Source organism: Mustela nivalis (genome assembly GCF_964662115.1).
Source record: "Mustela nivalis genome assembly, chromosome: 3".
Taxonomy (NCBI): Eukaryota; Metazoa; Chordata; class Mammalia; order Carnivora; family Mustelidae; genus Mustela; species Mustela nivalis.
Window position 1 is genome coordinate 97,027,062 of NC_139022.1, and position 11,621 is coordinate 97,038,682.

General features: G+C 42.1%; 1 protein-coding gene across 1 annotated transcript; it reads right to left on the reverse strand.

Moving 5' to 3' along the window:
- Positions 1-557: 557 nt before the first annotated feature.
- SPINK14 (serine peptidase inhibitor Kazal type 14 (putative)) lies at positions 558-5,025 on the reverse strand (the record flags this gene model as incomplete). Its single annotated transcript, XM_082723361.1, has 4 exons — positions 558-603; positions 1,879-2,015; positions 3,867-3,904; positions 4,956-5,025. 4 exons carry the CDS (start codon positions 5,023-5,025, stop codon positions 558-560), a joined length of 291 nt encoding a protein of 96 aa, XP_082579487.1.
- Between the last annotated feature and the right edge of the window lie 6,596 nt (positions 5,026-11,621).

Below are 11,621 nucleotides of genomic sequence, written 5' to 3' on the forward strand. Positions count from 1 at the left end.
TCATGGACACCACTGATGTAGGCCTCCTTCTATGGAGAAAAGTGGGGTCTGTGGACTGGGTGTGTGTAAATGCCTGTCTCAATGCTGAGTCTAGAAGTGGGTTTGTTTAATGAGGGGCTTGCTGCAAGGAGACAGCAGGAATGGATAGGAAGAGCACAACGCTCCATAGTTCCTAGGAACAGGAAGAAATACCATGGAAATACAGAAGAAATTTCTGTTGGGTTCCTTGGAAGACAGCTTGGAGTACTTATATTATAGATGATTTCACTATCCAAGTCTCAGGAGCTGGTAAATCTCAATATTTGTCCTTGACCTTTGGCTCAAATGTTCATTTTGTTCTACTTCTGAGAACTGAGATGCAGATCTGAGGACCAAGTTAAGTCAGGCTTTCAGAAAACTCTATTAGGGAGGGAAGGAGCCTAAGGAGCCTTCAGTTATTCAATACAAGCTCAGCTGGGCCAGGTCTCTGCCACTGTCACATGGGAGGCACGAATTGCAAGAGGACTGTCATGATGAAGAGAAAAAAGATATCCTCTTGGGCATCCAAATCCACCCAGCTAGCATTCTCCATCATTTTGAAACCTAATTTTCCCATGAGATTTACTAAAGGGAAAATGCAGAATCAACATTTCACGAATAAAATGTCAGAACTACAAAAACTCTTTAATATTATTTTATCTAGGGACGCCTGGGTGGCTCAGTTGGTTAAACCTCTGCCTTCAACTCAGGTCATGATCCCAGGGTCCTGGGATCGAGTCCCACATCGGGCTCCTTGCTTGGCAGGGAGCCTGCTTCTCCCTCTGCCTCTGCTTGCCTGTGCTCGCTCTAGCTCTTCTCTCTTTGACAAATAAATAAAATCTTAAAAAAAAGAAAAGGCCATTATTTAAAAAAAAAAAAGAAGAAGAAGAAGAATAAAAAGAAAAAAAAATAAGAAAAAAAACCAAGAAAAAAATTATTTTATCTATCATCCTTATTTTATATTTAAGGAAACAAACAGCCAGAGCACAAAGGGAAATGACTACATACAAGAGTCAGGTTATTAGATTTCCTACCCAGCTACCCTTCCATGATTCTAAGAGGCCATGGACAACGTTACAACCTATGCTACAATCTCTTTGAAAATAAGTTATTCAATCAGGCCTGAACCTGTGTTATCTTAAGGCACATCAGTCCTCTTTTTATTCTCTTAACACTCTTATGCTTTGGCCCAATTCCTCATGAGCGGGGATGATGTGAGATTTCCACATCATTTCCACATCATCCTGTCATTGCTCCTTGTACAAAAGTACAAAATGATTGTTGGGTCGAGGACTTCAGTCTGATGCCATGAGGAGAATTTTAATCCCCGTGAACCACACTGGCTTACACAGAGATCAAGCTGAAGCCATGGTTTTGAGAGACCCCGGTGTCTAATCACTGATAATTGTGTCCCATAAGCCAAAAACCTACACACTGACTCTTAGCACAAGAACCCAATCTTTGCAGTCACCTCATCCTAGCTCAGAGTTTCAGACACTGAAGAGATGGAAGGTATCTGAGAGAAGGCAAAACAGCAGTTCATCTTCCAGTCAAAGAATTTCAGGGCTGAATGGAATAACCAAAGCTTTACTTGGCCGATGGGAATTGACATCACGTGGTGTATGGGAGTGTGAGGGCTCAGCCAGAAGGGCCTGAAATACCACAGAGTACACTGAGTCTGCTTTCCACCCCAGCGGGCTTTCTATTGCCACATGCTCTTCTGACTGGGGACAGATTAGTATCAGTGCCGGAGCAAGTTCCTGGCTTCAAGGTTGACGCACTTGGTAGAAGAGGTACCTAGTAATTGCTGTAGGCTAAGTTTGTCTTTGTTCTCTTCTTTCCCCGCCAAAGAGTACTCACAGGCTCTCAATACACAAGATGCAGGGGTTTTCATAGGTTACAAAATTAGTGCCACAGATGGGTTGATGTAAACCAGGGCATGGGTTCACGTTTCCAGTGAGCCAAATCAAGTTTACTTTCTTATATGGACATTTTACCTGAAATTCAATTGAAAAGAATGATATGGTTACAATTACTCTCACAGACAAGTAGGTCATATCTGGACTTGATGAGGAAAAGCCATTACAGCTGCCCCTCCCCAAAGCAGTGGAGGCCGACCTCCACTGTTCACCCCATTTGACAACAACGACGCCCTCCTGGTGAGGAGTCCTGGCAGCCACAGGGCAATGAGGCCTCCTACCCTCTGGTGGGAAAAGGAAGAGTGGATAAACAGGATGGTGTTTGGGCAATTTAGTTTCTTTCTCAATCTCCTTTATTCACAGAGTATCAGACATGGCAATAGTCTTAGAGGTTTTCTATGCCAACTGGGAAAAAAAAAACAAACAAACCCTGAAAGCCCATAATTGGAGAAGATGCTTTACTGAAACCCATATGCTTTGATTTAAAATATGTACCATAACACGTACATGCACCTTGGAATTCTTGTGGATAGGAATAATAGAGAACCATAAAGACAGACAGAATAGCCTGCTGAAGTCCCAAGTGGGGATCTGAACTTTATTAGCTGATGTGACTGACTTTGTAATCTTAGGCACTGATGCCTGCCCCATGCTAATTGCATACATAATTAATTACCTGGCCCACTAGGTAGTGATGCCTTGAGGAGGATTAAAAAGACGTATTCAGGGGCACCTGGGTGGCTGAGTGGGTTAAGCCGCTGCCTTCGGCTCAGGTCATGATCTCGGAGTCCTGGGATCGAGTCCCGCATCAGGCTCTCTGCTGAGCAGAGAGCCTGGTTTCCTCTCTCTCTGCCTGCCTCTCCATCTACTTGTGATTTCTCTCTGTCAAATAAATAAATAAAATCTTAAAAAAAAAAAAGACGTATTCATATTTGTACTCTCAGTGTCTCACTGTATTTATGAAGACATAATAGATAGTGGTTCTTTCTTTAAAGAGTAGATTTTCAGTGAGATAAGCACAGGCCCAGAAACAAAATGTATCCAGAAGGCAGACAGGTAACATAAATGTGTGAATTCATGTTGTGTAATAAAAATGGATGGTGGGAAACTAGTGTCAACTTCGAGTGCGCATGCCGTATGTACTACTATGTAACAAACCACCCCAACAGTTAGTGGGTTAAGTAATTGCTTTAATAAATCATAGTTCTGTAGGTTATCAAAAAATAAAATAAAATACATACTATAGTTTATCCACTCTCAAAATCCCCAAGTCAACTCTTTTCTTGAAGTTGTGAAATGTAAAAGCCTTTAGCATAATGCCCTGACTTTGTAGGGAACATGAAAAACAAAAGAAGGGACATGTCTCATCAGGGAGGAGAACCCATGTCCCCTCACAGGGCTGGGGTGAGAGGCAGCCTGAAGCAGGGACTTCGGGTTCCTGGAACTCAAGGAAGTGGTCTCAGGGGCTCTATGAGCGCCATAGATAGATTGATAATGTGCCTCTAATACAACATGGGAGAGAGTTTTGGCTGAGTATTTAGAGAAAGAAGGATCCTATCCGAGCTTAGAAACTCTTCTTCTTTCCTTATCCCACATCACCACCATGGCCAGGCCCCATCATCCTGTAGGTCTGTCCCCATTAATCCCTCCACATCCTCTAATCCCCTGGCAATTGTCAGTATTCATAAACACTTCCTAGGCACTGGTAGAGAGAGTCCTCTGGTTGTCAGATGACCAAATCTAAGCTTGGTTCCCGGTTTGGATCACTCTGCTCAGGGCTCTTGTACCAGTAGTGTACCTGCCATGTTCCTGTGAGCGGATTCTGAAGAACGCCACAGATCGCATTCCTAAAGTAAGGTTCTAACACAACAATTCCAGAGAAAACTCAGATTAGAATGCCAGTCCTGAGACACAGAGTGGAAGGTTTACTTTAATAGCTCCATGTGGTGGCCACCACTCTCGACGGCCTGAAACTAAGACATACATGAGACTAGTTGCAGACTATGATAGTTGGTAAATCCTGCTTTAACCTGTTAGCAGAATTAAAGAATTCTAATTTGCTACAGAGGAAGCTTGCAATATGAAAACGTTCTTTTTTTTATACATGCACTCATTTTCCCCTCAAAAATGTGGACTAGTTCTTCTACTCCTGATAGATAATGAGCAAGCAATCACCGCTCTCGTAAATGTTGCCAGTCCAGTGTACCAAATAAGTTTTTGATTACTAGGAGTTAGCCTGCACTTGAGACAGTTCAGAACTGGCAGCCAATACATAAAAGACATGAAGAAATGCTACAGCTTTAAAGAGACTGTTAGCCCAATCCCCATATTTTACAGAGAGGGAAAGACACTTGCTGATGCCCTGAAATTCATGGTAGATAGGTGAAAATTCAAGCTCTTCAGTCCTTGAACCCAGGTCTCTTTAAAACTCCCTATAGGGCTCTTCTCTAAAAGAGGACAAACACCCACTCAAATTCATGGCAAAGCATATTCAAAAGCTTTGAGTCTTTGAGATGTTGCCCACCACTGTAATGTCACACCTGACTGAGTCTCCATGAGTTAGGTTTCATAATCTGCATTAATAGCTGGGGAAACAAAGGCCCTTGCACATTGGCTGGGAGCTTTTGTTTGTGACCACACTGCATTGCCATTCTCTCTATAAATATAGATGAATATAGTAAAGTGATACCCTTACATATATAAATCAAAAATAATTCCGAAGCATTCTTTCATACTACAATGTCAGAGCTCACGAATCAAATCTACTTAACTGCCAGAACCAGTCAAATCACTCACCAGAGATGTGCCTTGGTGGCTCAGTCAGCTAAGCATCTGCCTTTGAGCTCAAGTCATGATCCCAGGGTCTTGGGATCAAGCCCCACATCTGGCTCCTGTTCATCGGAGAGTCAGCTTCTCCCTCTGCCCCTCCCCCTGGCTGTGCTCTCTTTCTCTCTCCCTTTCTCTTTCTCTCTCTCTCTCTCTCTCAAATAAATAAAATCTTAAAAAAGAATTACTCACCAACAGGTAACGCCCAATGTATCAAGATGAAGAACAAAAGTGAGCAGCATACTAGAAGATATTTGGCCATTTTTCCTCCCGGTGTGTGTGTGTCCTTAGAATGATGCTCTGAGATATTGCCTTGGGATGTTCCCCTCTAGCACAATCACTAGAGCAAGATAATCAAGATATTAAAACCATCTTTGAAATGAATATCCATCTCTCGCTTTCCCACCGTAACCACTGTATGCCATATCTGGAAAGCCTATTATTTCATCCTTCACTAAGAACAAATGTTCAGAAAAACCTAAACTTGCTTAGTCATAAACTACAGAACTCAGTGACAGATCTGTGACTATTTAGAAGAGAGAAGTAAATCAGAAGTTACTCTTTGGACAGAATCCTACTATCTTAGTGTGGCGGTATTTTACATGTCTTGAAAAGGCAATCCCTTACCTAAAGATTCACCCAGTTTTTTTTCTTATAGGGGATACAAAGAAAATAATGAGGCCACTAGAGGCTTCTGGACAGTAAGGCCTTCTCAACGGAGGAAGCAGGTCTGTGCTTGCTCATGAAGCAGAGCATAGCTCTTTGCAGTAAGACAAAGATTGGAGTATTTCAGGCATACGTGGCTGTGCTGAGAATCTTCTGACATGGAATGCTCAACTTTCTTGGAGCATTCTGAGAGAGAACATAGGGAGAAATACCACTCCATGATATCTCATGGGTACCCCAAAGTTATTTTCATCCAGACACGCGGAAAGGGAGAAGTCAGCGTGCAAATCCTCCTGTGGGATTGCCTTCTCTTGTAGAAGCCTTTCTGATTCTAGAGAATGGTAGAGGCAGGTTCCAGGCCTTACCGAAGGATCACATTGAACTACCCTATCTTCTTAACCCTGTAAAAGTGACCTCATCCTCCCTATGTGCTTTGGCCTTCTCCGCTCTGTAGCACATGTGACAAGGCAACTGACATGTACTCTTTCCCAGATGCTATGGTGTGATTGATATGTGATCTCTTAGACCCAGTTAAGTCTCCAGGGTACTCCATTCCCTGGGATGGCTGGAGGTTCTTGGCACAGTGTTTGGAGCTGCCTAGCTGCCCACCCTGCCTGCTCCTGGTACATCCTAGGACATGTTTCTGCTCAGCACACCCCATCTCTTCCTGACATCATCCCTGGCTTCCTTCGGACCGGAGCCGCAGCAGTGGCACAAAAGCAGGATGCCAGATACCCACTCCCCTTGCAACATAGGTCAGCTTCGACCCACCTCAGAAAGAGGAGAAAAGAAAGAGAGATGTAACATGCTCCTTCGCAGCTTGTGCTTCCTTTAAGGAGCAGGTACTAGGGCTGCAGGAGTGGGTAGAACAGCTATGTAAGACAGAAAAGGCACTGAGGCATTGTGTGCTGGGAGGAGCAGGTCCTGGAGGTCCCATGTTCAGGATAAATCAAAGTCAAACCTCAGCAGGAGGCATTGGGGAAGGAAGCACAGAGCTGCCTAGAAGACTTGAAGGTGCGAATGGATCACTGGACACTGGACAGCCCTTGGCAGGCAATCCAAAGAGGCAATGGCTTGAGGAAACGTACCACAGTCAGAAAGAGCACAGGAGAAAGAGTAGAATATATTCTACAAGAAGAATTAGTACCTCCAGCCAGCGTGCAAGAAAGGAGGTGGGCACCGAATGAGGTCTCCGGATACCGTTTGTAGCGGGTGCAGCCAATCTGGAGCCTTTGCAGCTTTTTGACCTGAAAATCTGTGGTCATACCTGAATTGCCTCCCATTATCTGAACTTCCTGCCTCCGTTTTTCCTGCCTGTAAAGAACAATTGTTCTTACACCAAGGAAATATGTGAATAGAAATAGAAAATAGAATATAGAATTGAATAGAAAATAGAAGTTAAAAAAAAGAAAAAGACGTGAAATCTCCAGAGATAACCGTTAAACATGTCTTAAATTATATTGTTCCAGTCAAAAATAAATTTTTTGTAGTACTGTGTATTGTTTTCTGCCTTTTTCACTTAGAAATGTACTGTGACGTTTTCTTGATCTTTAAATGCAGTCATATAGTACCTGAATTGAGATACTTGGTGTCATATTATGTCACATATATGGGATTTTATTACATTAATAATCTTCCACTGTTGCTCAGTTAGGTTGATTCCAATTTTCATTATTATTATTATTAACAATGCTAGAATGAGCAAATTTTAATCCCCTCAGTTAATTTATTTCTTAATAACTTTGTAAATGCCTAAAAACAAACTTTCTGGACACTTCCAGAAAGGACCCGAGTCATCTAGAATATTAAAGAGGTAGTTTTCACCTAGTTTGTTGGCCCTATGCTTGTAATCTAAGGTGGGACATTTTGAAAACACAGTGCCACCTTACTAAGTGAATCATTTGTCCCCCAGCTCAGAGAGATAGAGGGATTCCATTGCATAGAAAGCATTACAGAAGAAAAAGTAAAACATCATAGGAAAGAAATAAGGCTAAAGTATCTATAGCTTTTCCAAACTCCCCCAAATTCCAGTTGAATTAACAATATTGGGTGAGGAGAATAAATAAGATTAAGGAATCACATCTCCCTCAGAGAGTCCTTAGTGTATGACTTGCTCATTTGAGCATATCCATGGCTTAATGCTAAAAGCTATAACTTGGGGTTGTGTCCCTGGATGGAGGCTCCTCTTCCTAGCTATGAAATGATTTGATTTGTATGTTTCATGACACTTCAAACCAACATTTTCCAAAAATGAACTCCTTACTCTAGAGTCCAAAGCAGGCGCTTATCACCTTTCAGGGATACCAAAATCCTCTACAAGACTTAACCTACAGCTCTGCTGTTTTTCTGCAGAAAGGAAAGTTTCAGCTCCACTGCCCAAATTACAGAGCTCTCTTGTCTAGCTCTCTCATCTATTAACCAATTGTATTCCCACCAGAGCACTGAGCTGCCTTCTTTTATGTCCCAAGATGTCCTTCCCTCACAGAATAGCCACCACACAGATGTCATTCCAACCCCAGGCTATAAGAGAAAGTCTTTTTCTTTTTCTTTTCACAGATTTAACAGAAGCCATAGAACAGCATTAGCCACACTTGCATAATCTCCCACTCTGGTCTTGAGTACTGATTTGGGTAAGAGTTCCTGACCTGTTCTCCTGACCGAAATGGCATTAATGGCCTTCCAGTTCCCCACAGCTTGACAAAAATATAGACAGGATTTTACCTGACTCCGGGCACCTGACCTCCCTTATCTTAGAACATTTACTTTAGAAATGTTATAACTAAATTCCTTCTCTGTTGCCTTGAGACTTAATTCTCTTTGAAAGCCTCTCACTAGTTTCAAAACCCAGAAATGTCTTTCTCAATGACCCAGGAGGAGTCCCTTTGAAATGTAGCACTCAGGAAAGCCCGTGCAGGCTATCTCTAGTCTCTGGGGAAGGGCAAGAGTCCAACTTTTCATGGACACCATGCTCTAAGTTGCAAAACTACCTCCTGTCATAAAGGTATGAGATGTTTATATTTCCTTACATAAAGCCAAGTTTATATTTCCTTAGATAAAGCTATAGGCCAAGTGGCCTATGATTTTCCTCTCACCTCCTCTAGTACTTTCTCACTAGCTCACCCAGACCTTAAAAATCTTCTTCTAGGAGGAGGAGTCAAGATGGTAGAGAGGTAGCAGGCTGAGACTACTTCAGGTAGCAGGAGATCAGCTAGATAGCTTACCTAAAGATTGCAAACACCCACAAATCCAATGGGAGATCGAAGAGAAGAAGAACAGCAATTCTAGAAACAGAAAATCAACCACTTTCTGAAAGGTAGAACTGGCGGAGAAGTGAATCCAAAGCCATGGGAAGATAGACTGCCGGGGGAGGGGCCGGCTCCTGGCAAGCAGCAAAGGAAGGGAGTACAAAACCAGGACTTTTAAAAGTCTGTTCCACAACACCCAAAGAACAAATAATCCAATCAAGAAATGGGCAGAGGACATGAACAGACATTTCTGCAAAGAAGACATCCAAATGGCCAACAGACACATGAAAAAGTGCTCCATATCACTCGGCATCAGGGAAATACAAATCAAAACCACAATGAGATATCACCTCACACCAGTCAGAATGGCTAAAATTAACAAGTCAGGAAATGACAGATGCTGGCGAGGATGTGGAGAAAGGGGAACCCTCCTACACTGTTGGTGGGAATGCAAGCTGGTGCAACCACTCTGGAAAACAGCTTGGAGGTTCCTCAAAATGTTGGAAATAGAACTACCTTATGGCCCAGCAATTGCACTACTGGGTATTTACCCTAAAGATACAAATGTAGTGATCCGAAGGGGCACGTGCACCCGAATGTTTATAGCAGCAATGTCCACAATAGCCAAACTATGGAAAGAACCTAGATGCCCATCAACAGATGAATGGATAAAGAAGAGGTGGTATATACACACACAATGGAATACTATGCAGCCATCAAAAGAAAGGAAATCTTGCCATTTGCAATGATGTGGATGGAACTAGAGGGTTATCATGCTTAGCGAAATAAGTCAAGTGGAGAAAGACAACTATCATATGATCTCCCTGATATGAGGAAGTGGAGATGCAACATGGGGGGTTAAGGGGGTAGGAGAAGAATAAATGAAACAAGATGAGATTGGGAGGGAGACAAACTATAAGTGACTCAATCTCACGAAACAAACTGAGGGTTGCTGGGGGGAGGGGGTTTGGGAGAAGGGGGGTTGGGTTATGGACATTGGGGAGGGTATGCACTAAAGTGAGTGCTGTGAAGTGTGTAAACCTGGCGATTCACAAACCTGTACCCCTGGAGATAAAAATATATTATAAAAATAAATAAATAAATAGATAGATAGATAGATAAATAAATAAATAAATTTAAAAAAATCTTCTTCCACTTTTTTTTTTCAGCAGCATTAAGCTCATTCTGAACTCTGGCTTCTCTTACCCATTAGCATTGGGTAACTTTTCTTTATCCATTTAATTCTACCTGATGTAATTTTCATTTTGACAGGTGCATCCCATATGCCCAATAAGACAAGTTTTCTTGTCTCTTTTCTTTGGACAGAAAACACTGTTTTGTTCCTATTTCCTATATTTCTTTTCAACACCAACATTCAAGCTTGTGTAATTCAAGTGTTGGCCTTCCTATCTTGCTGACGTGCAGTTCCAGCATAAAATGGAAGCGCTTATTTCTTGTTAACCCTACTTCTTTCCTTAATTTCCATTTGTTACTCCCCTCTGACATTCAGAGGTCTTCCCTGCATTATGCACTCACTGGTCTTCTGGTCCCTGTTGGTAACTTCTGGCTGCTATTACCTGTACCCAAGGATTAACCAAGAGGTGGAACTGAAACATGTTGTGCTTCCCTTTTACTATCTTCATTCTTTGTTCTCCCTAAAACTCCTATCCCTGGCTATACAGGTATACATGAAATTTTTTAACTAAAAGGGTGGAGAAAGAGAAATATTTAAAGGGAATTACTGAGAATGGGGAGAAGGTAAAAAGCTGGTAAGCTAGAGATGAGGTTCATCAAAGAGAAGAAGGAAAATAAGAAATCCTTAAGGCAAGGTCCAGACACTGAGCTCACATGGTGTCTGATCTGATTCCTCTTCCCTCAGGCTTCTGTTTCTTTTCAAAGATGGATTTGCTTTTCTCTGTTTCACTTTGGGGCAGTAAATCCTGCCCACAATCTCTCTCTCTTTTTTTAAATCTTTTTAAAATTTATTTTCAGCATAACAGTATTCATTGTTTTTTTTGTTTTTTTTTAATTTTTAATTTTTTATAAACATATATTTTTATCCCCAGGGGTACAGGTCTGTGAATCACCAGGTTTACACACTTCACAGCACTCACCAAAGCACATACCCTCCCCAATGTCCATAATCCCACCCCTTTCTCCCAAACCCCCTCCCCCCAGCAACCCTCAGTTTGTTTTGTGAGATTAAGAGTCACTTATGGCTTGTCTCCCTCCCAATTCCATCTTGTTTCATTGATTCTTCTTCTACCCACTTAAGTCCCCATGTTGCATCACCACTTCCTCATATCAGGGAGATCATATGATAGTTGTCTTTCTCTGCTTGACTTATTTCACTAAGCATGATACGCTCTAGTTCCAACCATGTTGTCGCAAATCTGCCCACAATCCCTTATGGGATGTCTGGAGGAGAGGCTCTGACCATCTAAATCGTGAGGGCCCAAGTAAAGTGTGGGCACTTTGAGTTAACTCTCCTTTGCAATGTTCTCTGATCAGTGTGAATTAAAGACATCCCAGTTTCTTTTTGGGGTTGCACCTGACACAGAGGTATGAGCACACATACACAGACACATACTTCTGCTCACCAAAATTAAGCATTAAGTCTCAGATCGTACAGTACAAGTTTTCAAATTCTATATTGTGACCCTTTGGCAGGTTGTGAAATTCATTTTACCCCCACTACTTTAAAATAAAGTATAGCAGGGACACCTGGGTGGCTCAGTGGGTTAAAACCTCTGCCTTTGGCTCAGATCATGATCTCAGGGTCCTGAGATCAAGCCCCACATCGGGCTCTCTGTTCAGTGGGGAGCCTGCTTCCCCCCTCCTCTCTGCCTGCCTTTCTGCTTACTTGTGATCTCTCTCTGTCAAATAAATAAATAAAATCTTTTAAAAAACCAATTAAAATAAAGTATAGCAAAACGGAGTGAATAGA